Raw genomic sequence first — 21,565 nt, 5'->3', positions numbered from 1 at the left:
AAGAAATCATTTAGCAGCATGAGATAACAGTCACAGGGGCCATTCAAGTCCAATTTTCCACTTAAATACTTTCATGAAGGCATAAATAACATTTTCAGTGCAGGACTTTTACTTGTAATGGAGTAAGCTTTTTTTGCAGGCTGGTATTCTAAGGAACTGAATATTTCGTCCTCATATCAAGCAACTTATTTTGAAGGGTAAAACAGGAAGCTAAGTTTTGTTTTGCTGCAGCCTGACGGTAGCGGCGGGGAGAATGAATCACATGTCTGCACCGTCCCCGTTATCCGCTGGTATAAAACCGAGCAGCAGAGAGACTGGAGCAGCTTCAGACGGTCTGGAGTCTCAGGAAACAAACAGAGGTGAGTCACAGGGACCTTTGTGTTTTGTTTTTTTCTCGTGCAGAGTCTGCAGCTCGGTGATGCTCAGAGGAAAACGGGCTCTTCATGTGCAAGCTGTGATTTTAGGGTTATTATGATCAATTAGAACAGAATAGGGTGCACTGCATTTTCCCGGTTTTGCTTATAAAATGACATCATATCTAACTTTAATGCAGCTGTTTAATGTGTCTTGATTTTATCTCTAAAATCTGGTCCCTTCAGTTGTTTTTCTTTATGCAGACTTTGTGGCTGACAAGGTGACTGTTGTTTGTATTGCTTACTCATGGGTGTGACCTCCATCTTTGGATCAAAACAACTGGATTAGGGTAGATGACATCATGTGGTTTAAACTGGACACACCCAGTAACAGCAGGCTACTATCTGTAAAATAGAAAAAGGCTATGACATGCTATTTGACCAGGAGCTGTTGACAGAGTTGAGCACAGGTACAGATGATTTTAAAAGAAAATTCTGGCATTTCAAATATTATAATATTCAAAATATACATATTTTTGACAAATAGCTATTCGCAGCATTGACAGTTCTTAAAATTTTGTACATATTCTTCTTTGAGATGACCCTAATTTCTTCATAGCCTCATGACAGGTGAATCCTCTGGGTGCAGAAATCCCCAAACACCAAAAATGAGGCCAGAATAGGGCCGTGTGTGACAGTGTCCCATTTGTTGTAAATGGAGCCGAGATGATCCAGATTAGTTGGTCCCTGTTATTCGGGCATTGGGAAAGTCGTTTGTGCAGGTTTGAGCTTCTGAAAGAGAGAATGAGACACAAGGAGGGGAATTAACCAATAGTGATAATAACAGGCATCAGCAGGAGCAGTGACGTGCAGTTATCAGCTGATGTGTAATGTTACCGCACCAGATGTTTTAGACATGTCAGCTCACCTCAACCAGGAGGGAAAATAATATGTTACAGCAGCACAGACACGAGCCAAGAGGTAAGAAAACATAAATAACCGTTCAATCAAATTTAAAAAATAAGAGAAATTACAATTAAAAGGTGATATACAGAACAATACATACATTGAAGTACACCTGACTACATCAGTTAGTTTGCAAATATTTGTGCCAAGAAATCCAGTCATGCAAGTCTACTATGCATGAACTGATAAGCATGAATAAGAAATATAACACTCTTAATAATATGTTAATGTGTGGTTAACTAACAATTATCAATCTGCCAATTATTTTCACAATTAACTGATTAATTGTTTGGTCTGTAAAATGTAAATTATTAGAGTAAAGTTTCCTGAGGTCAGGGTTGTGTCTTCAAATTGCTTGTTTTGTTCGACCAACAGTCCCAGACCCAAAGATACTACATTTATTATTGTAAAACTATCAAGAAAACAGGCAAGCGTTCGTATCTGGAGCTGGAACAGAAGCCGGAGCCGGTGACATTTTTGCAGTTTGGCTTAAAAATGATAAACCGATTATCAAAATCTTTGCAATTTTTAGCAAGTAATCAACAAACCATTTCAGCTTCATATGAAAGTACATAGTGTTATATCCTTCTGAGACCCGAACTTTTGTTTGGTATGCATTTTTAGTTTCTCCTAGCTATTTGGGATCAGTAGGACCCAAAAAGTATAAAACACTAAACACTGTCAATGATAATTAAGTCCCAATATCCTCAAACGAGTACTTCTCAGTGTCAGCTTGTTACTGTTGCTTTAATTAGTCACATTTGTATTCTTTATCAAACTACAAAGCTTATTAATCATACATAAACAAGTTTCAACCGTAAAGGTTTTGGACCTTGTCCACTTTTGTGTCGGGATCGGCTGCAGACTGACTTGGCAGAGATGGCTGCCATCTTGTTTTCACATAGATTAGTGTATTGTGCGAATTATACTTCCGCATGTTTACCGACGAAAACCTTGTTATGACTTTTACTTCTTTAGATATTCAAGTTTTATTGTCCTCTAAGCGCTCCGCCAGGGCTGCTAGACGAGTCAAAAAAGTGTCCACGAACGAGGACAACTGGTCTAAGTTAAGTAGGATGAAGTATAAGGTCAAGTAAACCCAAAATGTAAAGTCCTTATATGAGGACACAGGGTCTCAGGAGGATATATATGTGCAGTGTGTATAATAAACACACACAGTACAGTACCAATACAATGCTAAGAAATGTATACTGTATAACAATAGGAGACAAGGCCATGATTTACCATATAACAATATAAATGAATGTGTATTTCACTTCATGGAGCTGTAGCTGAACTCTCTAGAAGGCCTCACAGGCAACATCTGCACGGTTGGTCGCTTTGCATTCTTTCAGTTGTGTAACCAGGATCCCTGCAGCTGCTACTCAGCAAATAACGTAGCTCGACCTCTGCCGTGTAAATTATTTCCCCTTTCTCTCCTCCTTTTCCTTTTTTATTTGTTTAACTTTCTCTCTGTAAACCTTACTCTCTCGGGCTCTGTTTTTTTAAAAGCATTGCTCATTCTTTCCTCTCTCTCTCTGTACGTCAAGCCTTACTCATTATGTTTTTATATTTTCTCATTTAAAAAAAAGGTCTCAGTGGTCAGAGTCAGCTCCTGTTTACAAACCTTCCAGTAAGCGGTGTGCTGTAATTAAAGCGAGAGGCTTATTGTCACATGGATAATGACCTCATTGTGTTAGCGGCTGCAGTTTGCCGCACTGTATGTGTTAAACTCATGAGCTCATATAGAGAGGAGAAAGTGGGACGGTTTTTTTTAGCTGCCAGGTGGGCGTCCAGTTCTTTTTTTTTCTTTCTGTTTTTCACTGCAGATTTAAAGCTCAGAAATTCGAAAAGGTTATACCACAGTGCACTGAATATATCCTCAGTGTAATACTCATAACAGATACAACTAGATTTATCTGAGAGGTAAGAAAATCCATTGTTCAATATTTGATGGTGCAGCCTAAAAACACAGACTCTTTATGTGCAAACATTTTAGAGCCTCAATGAAAGTTTGAATAAGATGATACTGAATCTACTGTATGCGTGATATAGTCAGATAGTGTGGGATAACATGGGAAAAAGTGGGTAAATTGTGTGTCAAGAGGCCAAGTATAACATTAATGTAAAAAGTTGTAAACCTTTTTAGTGTTTAATGGACAGCTTTAGACCAAATATGATGCAAAAACAACATGCTGTACTCTACTTGTTTCCATAGGAACAGGAGATGGTGGGCGAGCAGGTGACTGCACACACATCTCAGAGCAGGGAGATCAATCGGAAAAAAACAAGTTACATAAGATATTTTGGTTTCAGGACATTTTATGGTTTTATAGTATTTTTAGAAACACAGTTCAGATAGTAAACAAACAACCTTTTACTGCTTTTATTGCCCTCTTAGCTTGGAGAATATAATGACCTACCATAACTTCACTTATACGGTCCATTTGTACTTTAAGTTGCTATTATCAGTGTTTTTATACTGATTAAATGGCTGTGTGGTGTGGAAGGTGTCGCTCGTGTAGACAGTCTCACCTGACTGCAGTTCCCCTCAGCTCCACAGAGTGTTTTAGCATCTTACGGCTCATTGTTTCTGTTTTCCAGGCCACAAGTTTACGGTTTTGGTTCAGTCTCAAAGCTCAGATAATCCCTGTGTACACTGTAAATAAAAAATAAAAATAAAAAACTATTTACTTAACTCAAAAAAGTTGGTGTTCAGGCTGCCTTAAAATTTTAAGTTGACTGCATTTGTGAAGACAAGTTGAGCCAATTTTGTAACAATTCAATGTGTCTTCTCAAATTCAGTCAATTTAAAAATTTAAGGCAGCCTAGACACTAACTTTTTTTAGGTTAAAACAAATGATTTCTTTTTACAGTGTAGGCTACTGGGGTGCGAATTTGCCTTTCCTAGGATAGTGAAGGCATGACACACCCTACTCTCTCTATGATTGGCTAGTACTCGTTGTCTTCATTGGTTGAATTGGTTTGGTTTAAACAGGAGGAGTAAAATTAGTTAGGGTATGAATGTCAGGGTAAACCAATCGGAGTAAGGCAGGGTAGGACGGGTCATGCCTAGTCTAGGAAATGCAAATTAGCTACCTGTCCAGCACTAAACAGCAGAGGGACAATGCTAGCAACTAGCTGGTGAACATAGTGGAGTATTTAGCAGCTAGAGAGACAGATTTTTCCCTCAGCAGTTGGTGGAGACCAAAAACAGAGATAAAAGAAGAGTGAATATTAGACTTATATTCAGCAGGTGGACAAAAACACAACTATAAAGAAATGATAATGTTGCTCTGTGTCTGTTGGATGTGTAAATAAGCTGTTTGCTAACAAGTTCACCATATTAACTTAACTTTATACAATGTCAGTGATGTGTTTAGAGATGGTTTGCCTAAAAAAGTCAGTTAAAGGGAAGCTATATTACTTTTAAACCCAAACTCTATTTTCCCATGTTTTTTTGTCTCATCTAATCTGGTTGAAATCAATATACATAAACTCTTGAGGATCGACTCATTACTCAAAGTGTATGTCATTCAAGAGAGACAATAAAAACTAAAGTAATGGTCAAAGTTGTCACAGTGAAAATTTTTTAGATATTTAAAGATATTTTTTCGGGCATTTTTAAGCCTTTAATTGATAGGACAGATGAGCGTGAGGGGGAGAGAGAGAGAGAGGGAGTGATATGCAGCAAAGGGCCACAGGCTGGAGTCGAACCTGGGCCGCTGCGGCAACAGCCTTGTACATGGGGTGCCTGCTCTACCACTAAGCCACCGACGCCCCAGTCACAGTGAAATTTAAGGTGTGTTGATGGATTCACAACATCAACTCATACATTGAGTAAAATTACAAGTAAACGTTCCACCTTAAAAGTTGCCGGCAGTCGGCCCAGTGAATTAAATAATTTTTTTCTCAGACTCCAGCTGCTGTGAGAGGCAGCAAAACATCCTTTCATTTTATAGTTACAGTTTACTAATAAAACTCTCCACAGTATGAACAGTGGTTACATGAGCTTTAAAACCAGCCACAACTCAGCCCTGAGCAGAGTGACCGTCCTCTATTGACCAATCAACAGACTGCAGTGTTCACAGCCCCACCTTTTAGTACCAGATCTGTGTGCTAGGTGTCCCAACAGAGGGGGGACCAAAACGTGCTTGTTTTTGCCACTGACAGGCTCAGTCAGTGGCCAAAACATTACAGAAAGAACCCTGCAGAGAAATTAAACCTTTTCCTTACCTTTTACTGATGTGTGTTGTCAGTATGTGTAACCAAGTCGCTCAAGGAGAAGTCTTGCTGTGAAATCTCTTTTCCACATTGACAAAATCAGCTACATATTCAGCCATGACGTTGAAAATCTTTTAGATAACACTGAGCTACACTTTACTCCAACGCAGCAATCTCTTCCCAGCACTCCTCCCTCTATCTCTCACAAATGTTTCCACCTTTGTCTTTCTGCAAGTCACCTCCTGTGAGACTTCTCCTTGAGCAAGACTTTGTCACAATAACAAACAAGTAAAGGTAAAGCAAAATGTTTCAATTCTCTGTAGGATTCTTTGTGTAATTTTTGAGCCTGTCAGTGGCAAAAACAAGCACTTTTAATGGACGTAAAATGTTGTTGCACAATTGCCTGCAGGGATTACATTGCAGTCTCACTCAACACTGGACCAGTTTCAAAAATGGTTGACTCCATTAATCACTTAGACACAAAAACATCGGAAAATTGGGTCTAGCTTTTTAAAAACACCACCCTTTAAGCCCACCTTGTGTCCCTGTGGACAGAGTGAGGTCTGTAAAGAAGTGGTTTCCTGAGAAGACCTTGACTGTCCTGCACAGAGCTCTGACCTCAACCCCATTCATCACCTTTGGGATGAAATGGAAAGCTGACTGCGAGCCAGACCAACATCAGAGCCCGACCTCTGTAATGCTCTGGTGGCTGAATGGGAACAAATCCCTGCAGCCAGGTTTCTATATCTGGAAAATTCTGGAGGGTGTTACTACCAGCGTGATTTTTGAATGAGACATTTAACAATCACATATGGGGTGTAATGTTTAGTTGTCCACATACTTTTGGCCATAGAGTACAATGTAGCCTATGCTAAGTGTTGGTTATTCCCCACTCTGGCTGGCTAACTTCACATAATGTCATTACTTTGCTCAACAGTGGCAGATAGATCGGTGCATTTAGACTGCTGCGCTGTGTATTTACAGGAAAAGGGAGGATTATGTCCGGCTGCAGAAATAATCAACAGAGCGGCGTCACATAGAGATATGAATACTGCCAGGGGAAAGCTGCACAGAGAGGAGAGAGGGCCAGTCCATCTGTCTGATGACTTTCTCCCTCTGTCTTTTTCTTGTGTGTTACGGGAATAAAAACTATCAGGAGCTACAGACACTCTCTGTTGGAGCTGTCATTGTTGAATATGCAGGCAGCTGACCAAGCACACGTCAGAAGAAAAAAATGGGTAAACAGAGAAAGGGCCTGCTGTTCCCTTTATATAATGCACAGTTTGTCAAAGTCACAGGAAACACTGATCTGAGGTCAGTTTGGTGATAACGCCCTTGCTGGTTTTAGTGAATGAAACAAGAGAGGAGAAAAATGATCCTTTCAGCAGGCGTGCATCTGAATTATTTATTAGTGTCGATCAGTGGTGTTATTTTTATGTTTTGCTGTGTAAGGGTGCAAAACTGCTGAGCAATGATTGTTATTTTCTACTGCGTAGGTCTCTGTCTGCTTTCTGTACAGCTCATGTCGCCCTCCAGTGGAGATGCAGGGGCATTACAACAACATCATGACAGCCAGGAGTCAAAGACTGAATCTGTACATTTATGTCTGATGTTTTTTTTTTTCTATCCCCCAGATTTTTTTCATCATTGCCTGCTGGCCCTGTGAGAGTCAGAGAGGATGTTAATGATGATGATGATGATGAAGAAGAAGGGGTCCAAGTGTCTGGCGATGGTGGCTCTTTTTCTGGCTACAGCCAACTGCATTGTTCCTCCATCAAAAGACGATCTGAACGGTATGTTTCTTTGCACTACATTAGAAAACTTTAAAGGGTCAGTTCACCCAAAATCCAAAACTAACTTTTACTGTGTGTATTTGTCATTTTTGTTTTTGTTTTATTTTCCAGTAAAAAAGAGTATAAAGTGACCTGGACTCACAAGCGCCCTTGCCAATCTTCCCCTTTTCCCAGGAGACTCCCATTTTTCATTGCCCTTTCCTGGTGTCATCCCAGGGTCACAGTTCTCCTGTATTTCTCCTGATTTATGACGAATGTTCACACCATTTTTTCCTTTTCGCTATCTCAACCTTTATGGCACTATAAGCCCTACAATTTAAAAATCTACTGTTTCCTACCTCCGACCTTCCAGGGGCGGAGCGGGGTGCCCGTCAGGCCGACCTAAGTTGGGCTGTCGGTAAATACCTTCTGAGCTGTGTTATGGTACATGACCACAGGCTCTCAGAAAAAAGCCTTGCATTTGCTGAATTGGTCTTCATTTTAGATCGACAACAGTTTGTGTAAAAGGTTATCAGGTGTATTCAGAAGCAGTGAGTTGCACCAGGTGCCCCTGCTTTGCATTAAGTTGCTAGATTCAACTTCATGCAAATGAGAGGCGGATGCCCCAACTCTTGAAATGCAATGCAGTGCTACGAAAATGCATTGCACAACTAATGAATGGGAGGCATGGAAATGGAGACATGTACTTGGACACGCGTGCATAAGTCCAACGGGACACCCAAGAAGGGTAGATTATGAGACAACAATCATCACGCCACAGAGGCACTGACGTGAACAATTTTGTTTATGGTGCAGCCAGCTGACTATGTGAAGTATATATCCAGTCCTTAAAATGTTTCAAGATGACTTCTTATGTTCATCTTTAAAGTGAATGTTTAGGCTGTTCTTTACATTTTTCAGTAGAACTTTTGGAGCATTGACATGAATAACTACGCCCTTTAATAATGCAACAAGAAAATGCAAAGTTAACAGGGACTTAAAGCAGAAGTTCTGGCGTAGGAGCCCCACCCAAACTTTCAGGCTCCTGGACCCGAGCCTGGTAGGCCCGTTCTGTAATCCATCAATGGGTTTGAGGAGTGTCTCAAGGGTTGCGGGGGAACTGGTTTGCCCTTTTCCACCGTGGCAGGGTGCTCAGTTGTCTTCCAGAGACCGCAAGCCTCCCTTTCCACCTCGTCTAGGCAACCAGGACTCAGGAGTGAGTGGGCCAGAGAGGACAGCTGGCTGTGGGACCCTCTCCTCCCGGTACTCTGGTGGAGAACCATGGTCATGAAGCAAAATGTAAACCAAATCAAAAGTATTTAACATAAAAATCCAGATGCTGTGTGCTCATTATTTTATTTTGAATCTTTAAAAGTCCCTAGAATGAAGGAAACAAAGTCTCTGACTCCACTTAGGTTTCCAAATCCTCCCTATTTTTGAGGTCTCAAGGTTGGCAAATGTGCTCCTACGTATTTTGTTAATGCTTTAAACACCACAAATGAAATACCATTTGTCTACATTACATCACGGTGGCAGCAGAAATCGCAGTGACAAATATCAAAACTAAAAACTTAAGTTGCAGTGTTTGGATGACTAAATATCACATGAGAAGGAAAATTTATTATGATTTTTTTGGCGAACTGGTCCTTTAAACCAACTCAGCCTGCTGAAAATAACTTACGCTTATTTGAAATTTAAAAAGTACCCTATAAATTACCCTTAAGTGCTCTAAAATGTTTGTTATTTGCTTCATGTTTCAGTTAAAATGTCTAAAATAGATATTAGGAGATGTGGCAGTATCACAGGGTGCAGACAGAAATAAAAGGATTTTTCTTATAAAGAATATTAAATGAAACAAAAAAGCATTGAACAAAAATATCCCACATATATTTCTATCTACTTAAATCCTCAGTTTGGTCAAAGAGTGTAGACTCTCAGGAGCCTGTCACAGAAATCCACACCTGCAGTAAATATATGAGACGTTTCTTTATTTTACAGCGATCTCACTCCAGGGAGAAAAGTATCTGGATGAACAGATCGAAAATGCCGTTAACGGAGTGAAGGAGATGAAGAGCGTGATGCAGAAGTCTTCAGAGGACCACCAGAAGTTTTTGGACGACCTGGAGAAAACCAAGGAGAAGAAAGAGGTAGAGACATCTGATGATTTGTCTCCGATATCAGCGCTGATGACAGAATGAGATGTTTCTTTATAGACTTTATAGAATTTCCTGTTGATAATCATTTTACTTTGACCTACAGATGCTCAAACTTACTGATATCTGATCCCTCAGAAGCATGATGCAACAATAATAACTCGCAGTGACCACAATGGATCCCACCAAAATAAGAGCTTGTCTCTTGAAATCTTTGTTTCTGTTTCATGACAGGAAGCGATGCGTGTTGCTCAGGAGATGGAGGCCAAGCTGGAGCAGGAGGAGGAGGTTTGCAACGAGACCATGAAGGCTCTGTGGGAGGAGTGTAAGCCGTGTCTGAAGAACACTTGCGTTAAATATTACTCCCGAACATGCAGCAGTGGATCCGGAATGGTGGGACGTCAGGTCAGACTATCACATATTTACATACATGTACTCATACCAGATTATATACACAGGGCTAACAAAATATAGATATGCTATGTACAATTTGATTTTAAATCAAAAGTTCTCCTTTGACATGCAGCTTGAGGAGATGCTAAACAGGACGTCTCCCTTCTCCATCTGGATCAACGGGGAGAAGATAGACGACCTGATGCAGGAGGGACAGCGTCAGAACAAAGAGTTCAAGAACCTGGAGGAAAAATACACAGAGATGGCCGACGGTGTGGACACCATATTTTCAGACAGCATGAAGGTACCACAGATGGAAACACTGGACACAGAGATACATGTCTTCATGTATACATAGGCCTATATAGTGTATGGAGGTAGTACCGTACCTGCTGATGATGTCCAAGAGGTTAACAACACAGTGGACACTGTTTCCAGGGGACACCAAAAAGTGATGCACACAGCTGGGACAGGCTTGTTGTTGCCATAGTTTTTGGCTTATTAATTTCTGAAGTTGGCTATCAGTCACCTAAAATATATATCTTTTTGGCCTAACATTGTGATCCCCATTCAGATATTATACAACTGCTGTTAACCCATAAATTGTACAAAGAAATGGATGTAGCTGCTGTAGCTACCGCAGCCTGTCACTCAAAGGCTTTGCCCTAACAAATGCGTAACTTTAAGCCTTAATAGAATGTGAATGGGTGAGTTATTTAAAAATTCACACCTCGCACAGTTGTTATGAGGGGGTAAATTAGCCACAGAGCCCAAAACTGTAAACATGTTGTGCTGTAAAGTTGGGCATCTTAACATGGGATCTATCTATGGTGATTGACTGGCTTCTGGAGTCAGCCTCCAGTGGCCATTAGAGGAACTGCAGCTTTTTGGCACCTCGTGTTGACTTTATTTTTGAGACATGTACAGATGCAGACACATTCCGACTGTAGCGTACACAACACGCCCCTACAAACCGCGCCCACCACTAGTACAAAACGAACCCACCAATGCGACAGCTATCTGAAGTGTGCTACAATACTACACTGTATGAGACTAAATGTCACAATAATCCACATTATAATTCATAATACATGAAGACGTGGTTCCCTTTATATGTAACAAGATGTAACTCTTACCCTTACCCTTATCATAACCTTAACCACCTCTCTTTTAACGTAATACTTCATAGCTAGCTAATTGCTAACTTAGCATTAGCTACGGGATGTAGCCTTCCCATTACCTAGAGCCATAGAATAGACAGGGCTCTACCCTTACCCTACCCTTAACCACCTCTCTTTCAACGTAATACGTCATAGCTTGGCAGTTTCTTTGGGACTTCCACTTTAGGGCTAAGGAGTAAGGAGAGCTGATATGTAGGTTAAGGTGGGCGGGTCACGTAGCTAGAGGGTGGGTCATGTAGCTGCTGCAGTTATGTGTACTTGTATGTACTTTCATCTCTGGAGGTTGCTGCTTGTGCTAACCTGGAGTTAGCCTTTAGCCTGCCAATACAAAACAAATTTATAGCACCACAGGCAAAGTTATTGAACTAGTGTTAGTATCCTCCAATTGGAGATAAGGTAATTTAAGGATGACCAGCTATCGTTACGTAATTGTTAGCTGATAAGTGAATTAGGCAAAGTGATTTTGTTTTATTAGCCATGTTAGCAAAACCTACCAGTACTTTATTTAGCTCAACCCCTATTACAGTGTTACATAATTGGTGGTGTGTTTTTCATCAGATTATTTGAACTGGCAATTTAATAATGAGCAAAAGGCTAACGCTAGGTTAACAAAAGATCTGTAATAATATGTGAATCAGGATCATAATATTAAAGTTAGCCACTTTAACACCAACACCACTGATGATAGCTACCTTTAACAACTTCATAAGCCAAAAGCCATGGCAGCAATAAATGTGTGCATCACTACGTAGTGCCCTCTGGAAACAGTTAACCTTGTGTTGAGAGTTTCTTGCAGCCCTTTTTGATAAATGATAAATGTTTCTTTATTTGCTCATGGTGTGTCTATTTGCAGCGCGCTTGCCTTAGTCAGCCACTGTAGAATACACTGAAAAACACATACCGCAATCACATGTTCTAAATTCAGAGTAATATATTATTGACTCATTATACACAGATATAGATACAACAGCACACTCACTGAGGAACAACGTAGTGAACAGGCTGTGTCTCTGTGTTGTCGGTGTGTCTCAGGTGGCCGATCACGTGCACCACAACCCTCCAGTGTTCTACATTCCCAACTTCCTGGGGCCGTACACCCGCCACAGCAGAAGCATCCGCTCTCTCTTCCACGATCCATTCCACAACTTCCAGAGTATGTTCTCCCCGATGATGGGCATGGGCAGGAACTTCTTCAGCTCCATGGGCTCCATGATGGACATCGACCCAGACGCAGTTCCTAATGAGGGTGCATATTCTGCTTCAATCTAAACTACAGATGCCCTGTTTACTGTTGCTCAGTCTCAGCTTTTGTAGGGTTTGCAGGTGGTTTTTTATTGAGTCTAAAAGATCCTTTTTTAACAAAATATCTCAAACACTTCATGAAAAACGAGTTAAGTAACTAAATCAACACCAGTATAAGAATCAGTCATATAAGGTAAAATCAGATCTCAGGAGATGACTCGAGGGCTGAGCACATGGAAAACAGGGCAACAAAAAACATGTGAGCACAAAAAAACACAAGGAAGAAATCACTACAGAAGCAACACTGGAAAAGAGTACATTTGGCAACACAGACAGAATTATCTAGCAGAGTGGTGAAGTGAGGACCGGATATATGTAGGCAGGTTGATGAGCTGAATAGAAACAGGTGTGCATCGTCAGCTGCAGTGGGAAGAGCTAGCCACGCCCCCTTCCACACACAAGCCTGACAGGAACAGAAAGAGAAAGGGATGGGAGAAGGGAGAACACACCAAAACTAAAACAGAATCATCACATATGACCTTCTCCGTATCACAGAAGGACATAACAGATTTTATTTTAGAGATGCTTCTTAATTGCAAGAAACAAGCTTGAACTAGTGTCTTGACCTGCTTTTCAAAGGTGAGGCATGAGTCAGGGGTCTATTCAGAATGGACTGGTGACCCACTTTTGGACCCCAAACCACCAGTTGGGAACCACTGTTTTAAGAGAATATCAAAAACAGTGATATATTGTTGCTCTATCAGTTCCCCTCATCTGCAACAGGCTCCTCAAACATATATACATATTTGTATCATGTCATGTGACTGGCTATAAAATCATAAGAAATTATTATGAAAGTTTGAGTTCAAACAAGTCGATCTTTCATGGTTCCTCAGTAAGTTTCAAACCATACATCTAAACTTAGAAAGAATATGAGGTTGTGAATTTACAAAAAACATTTTCACGTTTGTGTCTGGTTGCAGACGGCAGTGTGAACGAGGACGTGGTCATCACCAAACCCTTTGGCAACGGCAGGATGACCTGCAGAGAGATTCGTCGCAACTCAGCTGGCTGCCTCAAGTTCCGCGACGAGTGTCAGAAATGCAAAGATATCCAGCATATTGGTAAGATAACCCTTTTATTCTGAAAGGTATGATCATAGACATCATGATATAGACTGTGCAAGATGTGTAACATAGAGGCAGCAAAAATAAACAAGTAATAAGCAACACTGCATATATTAAATAAAACAGAACATGAATAACATCCTTGATTATTAAATAAACTGTTTAAATGTCATAAAACAACTAATAAAAGGTTCAGAAGGTTAAGTGGATGGAGTGAGGTCCAGCTGTGTCCTTTCATGCCGCCTCCTCCTGCAGGAAACCGGAGGTTGAGACCTGAATGATGGACCACAGATGTTTTTATTAGAGCAACACAATTAGGATTTATGATAATGCTGGAAACAGGAAGAGCTTCAAATGAGGGTGATTTAATCATGTAATCTCTTCCTTTGTGTTGATGATGTTTTGTTCCTCTGACATCATAAACGTATCATCTGCATCTGAGGTATTTAGACATTTGGAAAATACAGAGACTTCACATTCAAAGGGATGCTTCAGCCGGTTGATATAAACATTGAAGCCTAAAATCTTTGCTTCAGTATAAAAAATCATGCAATGAGTGAGATACGTCTTCTGCTAATGAAAATAATCCCAGCGTGATTATAAAGTGCTTTCTCTAACATTACTGGAGCGCCATGATGCTTTCTCCATCAGACTGCTCTGGGAAGAGACCTCTGGAGGGCCCGCTGAAGAAGGAGCTGGAGGACGCGCTGGCGATAGCAGAGCGCTTCACTCAGCAGTACAACAACCTCCTGAAAAGGTTCGAAGAGCAGATGTTCAACACATCCTCCATCGTGGACATGCTCAACAGAGAGTTCGGCTGGGTGTCATCTCTGGTGAACAACACCAGGGGCGACGTCTTCCGGGTTCAGATGGTACGTAGACCTGGGGGGCCAGTTTGTAGCCAATATCAATAAGTCGTTATCATTTGTGACATTGTTCTTTTACCAGTGCCAGAAAAAAATGTTGGCATTGTGCGCTCAGAGTTACAGTGCACGTCACACCTTGTTTCCACATAGCTATGATTGTATGCAAGTCAACCAGAAGTCCATTCATTCCAGTGAGAACTTCTGAGATCTACAATGTATTTGCGAAACCCCTTGAAAAAAAGAAAAAAAATTAACTTTGTGGCAGACTGTATCACTGTGTCACAGTGAGTTAGCATAAACATGAATTAGCTAATAGACTGATGAATGTAATACAGCTCTGTTTATAGATTTTTTCAAGTGAAAAATTCACTCTGTGCCGCTCCACGCAATCTATTCATAAAGATTTAATGGCGAAAAACTTTTTCTAGCCTTCCATAAAGAGATGCATTTCCTGGCGTTGAACACTAGGGGGCATACTTTATATACTAAACAGAAAAATGGACAAAAACCAAAACAGTGGGGAAACAAGGCTTTATTATGTAGCAGATACATTTAATCTTTATGTTTTAACAACACTGTCATTAAAGTGTGGTTAGGTTTGGGAACAATATCCAAACCACACAAACCAAAGATCATATTTTGGCTTAAACCACCCAGTTTTGGGGGCACAATCCTGGCAGGACAGGCAACGATGTCTTGGCAAAAAACAACTGCTTTTCGTGGCAATATCCTGCTAGAAAAACAGACAGGTCGCTACAAAACACTAACATGTGGAGCCAAAAAAGCAACACAGCAATGCTATGTTAAAAAAATAATAGTTTTGTTATTTGTTGGTCTCGACCAGTGGTCTGCTCTGCAGCTTAGCAGGCATCTCACCTAGGTGACACACCATCCACCATCCCCTGCGCCTCCTGATAATAAAGATGCTTTAGAAACGTTGATATGATATGTATGAAACGTGCAAATGTAACATACTCACGGTTTGCAGAAACGTACAATGCCATTATTTTCTTCTGGTGACTGGGCTTTTTTATTTCATGTTGGTAATATGACTTTCTAACAAGCTGCTACAGAAAATGGGTTAAGTAATACAATAGCATGTTTGGGCTGTAGGAATAGGCTTTGTAATGTAACTAAAAAATAAACTAAAACTGTCCCGGATCTGCAGGTGAACTGCAAGGACACTGAGGAGAAGTCAGGTGAGGAGAAGAAGCCTGGAGAAACAAACGTGTCTGTGCAGCTCTTTGATGGTCCAGCCATGAACTTCACCGTGTCAGGCGACATCCCCTGGACTGACCCCAAGTTCTCTGAGGTGGTGGCCCAGGAGGCTCTGGACCGCTACAAGGAGACCAGTGTGTGAGTGTCGAGCAAGAGGAAATATTAACCAAATTTAGGGGAGAAGTTTGGGGATATATGTGTATTCTTCTTTCTAAGAGTTAGATAAAAAGATTGATACCACTCTGATGTCTGTATGGTTAGCATAAAGCTACAGCCAGCAGCTAGTTAGCTTAGCTTAGCTTAGCATAAAGACTGGAAACTGTGAAACAGCTAGCCTGGTTCTGGCCATGGCTAACAAAATTCAGTCGTATAAAAAGGTTAAGTGTTAAAATAATAATTAGATGTTTTACGGGGGGTTCGAACATTCTTGAATCCTCACTGGTTGCCTGGTAATGGCTCGTAGTGCATGTTACCATTAGACAGATGCAGGCTAGCTGTTTCCCTTGTTTCCAGTATTTATGCTAACGCTGCCTTCACATGTAACGTAAATTGTGAGCTTGTGGTAACCACATGCGAATCAGTGTACATATGCTTGACGTTAAAGTGGTTGTCGTGAGAGCACCACTGCTAGGCAGCAACAACATGGATGTTACTGTCGTTGTCTAGAAGCCACCGAGGCTAACAATCTAGCAAGCTAAGAAGCTAACGTAAGGGACTATAAAGCCATAGTGGCAGGAAAAAGATGAGGCCATTGGAAATATCGACATTTTCCTTGCACACATTGTAAAATTACAAATAAAAACTCTAAACTAAAATTACATTATCTTACCATACATGAAAAATTTACGTTCATGGCCTCCACCATTTCAGAAAACGCCAGCAAACACGTCACAACTTGAGAACCAGGAGCTTTCAGAAGATTTCCTCTTATGATATCATGAATGGCACAAGAGCAGGGCGTTCATATGGTGTTTTCTCGTGATCACAGGAAACACAACCCCATTTAAATTAATATAATATAAATTAACCTTACTGGCTGTAGCCACTTATTTACCACACGCGTATATTTTTCAGAAGGTCAAACAATTTCTTTAAGCATTTGTATGTTCTTGCCACATGCCCTTAAGGATACCTACAATTTAGTTGCAGAGCTGCTAGCATTTTTCATTTTCTAGATAACTATAATGACACTGGTCAAAAGAAACCGAGCAGAGTTACTATACGGTACGTACAGTCATTAGTACATATATGAGGTAATGGTTCGTTACTTGAGTATTCCCTTTTAGATTCTGCTTTTACCCCACAACATTTCAGAGGGAAACATTGTACAGTTTACTTGATTTTATGATCAATGTAGTGACTAATCAAATTCTGAATTCAGTATTTTTTTTTTACATGTAAGGTAATAGAGTGGTTGCCTGATATCAGACAGAATTGTCAACTCGTTGCACTATGTTTCCATCTTCGGTCAACTCGAACTTAGTTGGTTAAAAGGTCTGGACCAAGGCAAATAGAGTGGTGCAGGGATGATGTGCATTTGTGGGCCAGCCTGGAAGTTAGTATCACTCTGGTTCCCTCGTCAAAAGCCTATGGGATTTTCCCATTGGATTTTGGATATTTGCAAAATAAGCTCTGTGGCAAACAAACATTTATGATACTTACATATTTTGTTTAGCAAAATAATCTTGACAAGTAAACACCACTTTTAGGATTTTTGATGCCTAAATGCAATCGCCAGAAGTAAAAAAAAACTAATGTTAGGTTATAAAACAACTCCACCATGGTCGCATTACTTCACGTCTTCAACACAACAAGGTTATAGCACTGAGTTCGGCGCAGTTCGGCATTATGATGTTCTGTAATATCATTTAGCCACTTGTTAGCAACTGCCTCTTGTAAGACACTTTAAAGCTTCAAAATTCACATGTGGGGTGTTTACTGACATATTTTATGTCGTAGAACAAAACGTGAATGTCTCTTAAGCTTGTGTTAACGGCAGATCTCATTTCAGGCATGTAATTGCACGTTAAAGAAAACCTACTGACCTTGAGACGAACCAACCGGTGGTGCTAAAATGCTGACTCATTCCTGTACCACTTTATAGTCCTCCCCCTTGCCTTGTGCTTTTATTTAAGTAAATTATTAGTTAACTTTGACCTGAATTTAGGATCTGAAATCTCACAAAGAAAATAGAGAAACTGCCAGGATTTTCCTTGACACTTTTTTGAAATAGTTTCAGGGATTTCAAAGTTATGATTCAAGGTTAACATACTAGATTTACCCATCACTTTTTTCACAACTTGTGGTCTTCCACAGCGGATCATCTTAAAACAATGATTTTGTCACTATAGAGATACAGATATATACAGATACAGAGGGTCACTGCACTTTGAGTTAATTTTTTTGGTTAAACTATTGTTTCCAAGGTCAATAATGAACTGTAACACTGAACAACAGCAGCGTTTCAAAGATATACTCAGCTCTTGTCTTGTCAGGGCTCTTTGGTCCTCTGCTATCCCCAAATCCTGCTGTCCTCTCTGTCTTCAGTTTACAGGGAACAGTAGATGGATTGAATGTAATGAAAATTAACTTTCTAAGGATGATAGAATTTAGAATAATCACTGACAATCACTGATCTCCTTCTCTTTGTTTTTCCAGTGTGGTCAAATAAAGTCCCAAAGTCCCCATCTGCGCTGTCTGCTGACAAGTGAATGTTCTGGACTCACCCGACGAAACCCCAATGATAAACAAACCTGGGGGAAAAAAACAACCTGAAGCCAACACACTGATTCTGTTGTAAATCCTCTTTAAGTCCTGCTTTTGCAAACGACTCAGTTTAAGCTCAGAGATTTATATTGTTACATTAGAGCTCTTTGTCCTGCTGTGAGAGAAGATACTCAGTAGATGTAGATAACAGGCCTCCATGTGTCTATAGTACCTTCAACATTTACGGCCTTACGTCATATATGTAAACTGGGCTTTGCAAAAAAGGGCCATTGTACTTACATGATTTACGCTTGAGTTTCCATTAAAAGCCAGAATGGTTGTAACTGACTATTATTTCCCTGCTTTTTTAACACATGAAGATAAAACCTGATACTTCCTCCATCACAGTGTAATGAAATAAAGAACTGGTTTGTTTAAAGATTTGTAGAAAGCAAACGTTTAGAGCGAGTTAATTGAGGCTGTTTCAGTGACTTTAAAGACCTGATTCACTCTTCTGCAGATCTCTGATAGCTCTTATCTGAGTTGGTTGAAGTGGTTGATTTGCTGGTGTTAAACTCACTGATTGGAGAGACTGAAGTTGAGAAATAGGAATTGATTATGTTCAGGATTGCTTTGGGCCCCTCTGTACAACAGCCTAGCCATGAAGCAATACTTAGAGATCCAATAAAAACCTGCTCAAACCCACTCAGTGTCTTTGTGTTTCTGTTGATCCAAAGGAAAGCAAAGGTTATACAATCTCTAATTTGTCCAGCCTTTATCTCCTAAACATTCCTGAGCTCAGTATAACATCAATATGAGAAATCAGCTTCTAAGAAATAGTCTTCCTCTTGTCTCAGCCCGATCCTAATCTAAGATCTTAAAATGCTCTCCCACTGCAGTAAATCTTTATTTGTCTGATGTAATCAGCTCTTGAGATAACGGTACGATATGAAAGAAAACTTGATTGGCTTATAAATTAACCTTCACAGTTTCAGAAACTGGTTTTAGTGGGGCACCCATCAGCTCAACTATTGGAGCAGATGCCCCATGTACATGTTCCTTTTGAGATTATTTCCTATCCTGCTTCTGATGGAAGATATTACGCCAAACTCCCTTTGAGAAATATGACATATTAACAATTCCTTAGGTGTCTGCAATAACACATAACTCTAGAAACACAAGATAAAATATGTTATATGTCGACAGTCTTCTTGTCAATTAGGCATCAATATCATTTTTCATAGATTTTGTCACCTCAGCTTGCTATACCAGCCTCCATTGGTTAGCTGTGACATTTTAGTGGGAGAAGAGGAATGTGAAGATGAACCATTTTAAAAAGTAAGACTTTCACTATAAAAAGTTGTGGTTGGTGAATCAGACACACGCTGAATTAACAACCAACTCTTGTTCCCTCCACAACTTTCTTCTCCTTTTCCACAACACAAGTATGACATTAAAAAATGACATTAAAATGTGTCTACAACAGTGAAATTTCTTGAAAAGTAGTTGGTGTAAGCCCGGCATAAGCTGATTTATGCATTTCAGAGATATCAGCTGCTTTGTCAAACGAAGACTTTTTTCCTTTTGTGGAATCAAAATATGTCTGTGTGCCTGAAATTGAAATTTTGGACTCTTAAAAGTAAAAGTTTGCAATTTTCCCATGATGATCTTAGTAAGAAAAGACATTTGACAAAGTTTTTGTGACTTAGAAATACTTTTAAGTTTGGGAGAGCTCGGGAGGTCTCAGATGGTGTCAGTATAGAAACAGGCGAAACATAACTTCTGAGACAAAATGTGGATTGACTTGGAAAGTGTTCAAATCCCTTGACTTTTTACACACTTTATTGTGCATTATAGATGTGATATGAGATGTATTTTATTTTCACTTTCATTCACACACAATTACCCATAATGACAAGGCAAAAACATGGTTTTAAGTTTGTTTTTTGTTATCAAAACCTGAAATCTTTGCAGACTGAGCTCAGGTGCATCCTGTTTGATTCCTTTAGATTTCTCTAGAACTCGATTAATAATAATCAGACAAGCTTTAGTGAACGATTTGCAGCTGCTGCTAGTTTCTTAGCACTTTCCTTTCATGCCTGTAGACCTTTTTCACAGCAGACATTTTGATGCATCATAGTAGGAAAACATTTGTGACTAATAGCACTAATGATGGCTCTGCTCTGTTTGAGTGAGAGTGACAGTGAGCATGTATATGCACATACCAGGAACCTGAACTCAAAGCAGCTAAATGGAATTCAGCCATCATTAACTTCATTATTTACTGTGCTTTTCCTACTTTGACATATCAAAATGTTATCTGAGAAAAAGGTGTATTCTTCCTTGATCTGGTTTGATCTACTGTTGGTTTCAATTTTAGCTATTTCACAATCAATTTTTTTCACAATTAATCTGTAATTTTAAAACACAAACATATCAGATTGTTCTTATTTTAGCAATTACTTTCTATTGGCGATATTAAAGGCAGCACGGTGGTGCAGTGGTTAGCACTGTCCCCAGGGTGGGGGAGCCCATTTGTGAGGCGTTTGCATGTTCTCCCCGTGTCAGCGTGGGTTTTCTCTGGGTATTCCAGCTTCCTCCCACAGTCCAAAGACATGCAGGTTAATTGGTGACTCTAAATTGGCCGTAGGTGTGAATGGTTGTTTGTCTCTATGTGTCAGCCCTGTGATAGTCTGTTGACCTGTCCAGGGTGTACCCCACCTCTCACCAAGTGTCAGCTGGGATAGGCTCCAGCCCCCCCACGACCTCTTACAGGATAAGCAGTTACAGAATCAATGGAGATATTAAAATATTTCACACCAACAAAATTAACGTATTGAAAAAAAATCCTTTAGCCCCAAAGGCTCGTAAAATATCATGGAGAAAAACCAAGAATATGTTTTGGAATTTTCTTGAAAAAGAACCAGTGTCTGGCTATTTCTCCTACCTTTAAGTACCTCTACATTACATTAAATAGGCAAAAAACCTCAGCATGTCTGCCTCATCATGACTGTTGATTAAATATTGCGTTTTTCCAACATAATTCAGTCCACTTTAAATAAGTGAGACGGAACAGCACACAAAGAAATCTCTTGTGTAAAACATCTAAAAAATTGTTCTGACTTTCGCACTAGATGGAGTTCATGTGTAGGTGTAGATTTCAGGGTGGACGCAGGGGACATATCCCCTACAATAAAAACATTTAGGTAGCAGACGACTTGTTTTGTCAAAATTAAAGGCACTTATACCATAAACGGATGCATAAAAGGCACAAACTGCTGCGGAAACATCCACCAGAATGCAGGAAATTAAGTGTTTGACGCACATAATCTTCTGAAAGAGGATTCACAAACCCCTTCTTCTC

General features: G+C 40.0%; 1 protein-coding gene across 1 annotated transcript; it reads left to right on the top strand.

The window, feature by feature from the left end:
- Positions 1-259: 259 nt before the first annotated feature.
- Positions 260-18,906, top strand: clu (clusterin). Its single transcript, XM_050057610.1, has 10 exons — positions 260-359; positions 7,178-7,336; positions 9,314-9,462; positions 9,703-9,873; positions 9,995-10,165; positions 12,075-12,288; positions 13,268-13,408; positions 14,063-14,283; positions 15,446-15,633; positions 18,154-18,906. Exons 2-10 carry the CDS (start codon positions 7,222-7,224, stop codon positions 18,164-18,166), a joined length of 1,383 nt encoding a protein of 460 aa, XP_049913567.1. The 5' UTR covers positions 260-359; positions 7,178-7,221; the 3' UTR covers positions 18,167-18,906.
- The last annotated feature ends 2,659 nt before the right edge of the window (positions 18,907-21,565 follow it).

Source organism: Epinephelus moara, chromosome 12 (genome assembly GCF_006386435.1).
Source record: "Epinephelus moara isolate mb chromosome 12, YSFRI_EMoa_1.0, whole genome shotgun sequence".
NCBI classification, from domain to species: domain Eukaryota; kingdom Metazoa; phylum Chordata; class Actinopteri; order Perciformes; family Serranidae; genus Epinephelus; species Epinephelus moara.
Note: the sequence above shows the minus strand (reverse complement) of the source record. Positions and strands in the feature narration are given on the sequence as shown.

Excerpts from the sequence above, each read along its gene's own strand:
- clu (XM_050057610.1), top strand. The coding sequence starts at position 7,222 with ATGTTAATGATGATGATGATGATGAAGAAGAAGGGGTCCAAGTGTCTG. Across the intron at positions 7,337-9,313 it reads ATCAAAAGACGATCTGAACG|CGATCTCACTCCAGGGAGAA; the intron begins GTATGTTTCTTT and ends TTTATTTTACAG. Across the intron at positions 12,289-13,267 it reads AGACGCAGTTCCTAATGAGG|ACGGCAGTGTGAACGAGGAC; the intron begins GTGCATATTCTG and ends GTCTGGTTGCAG.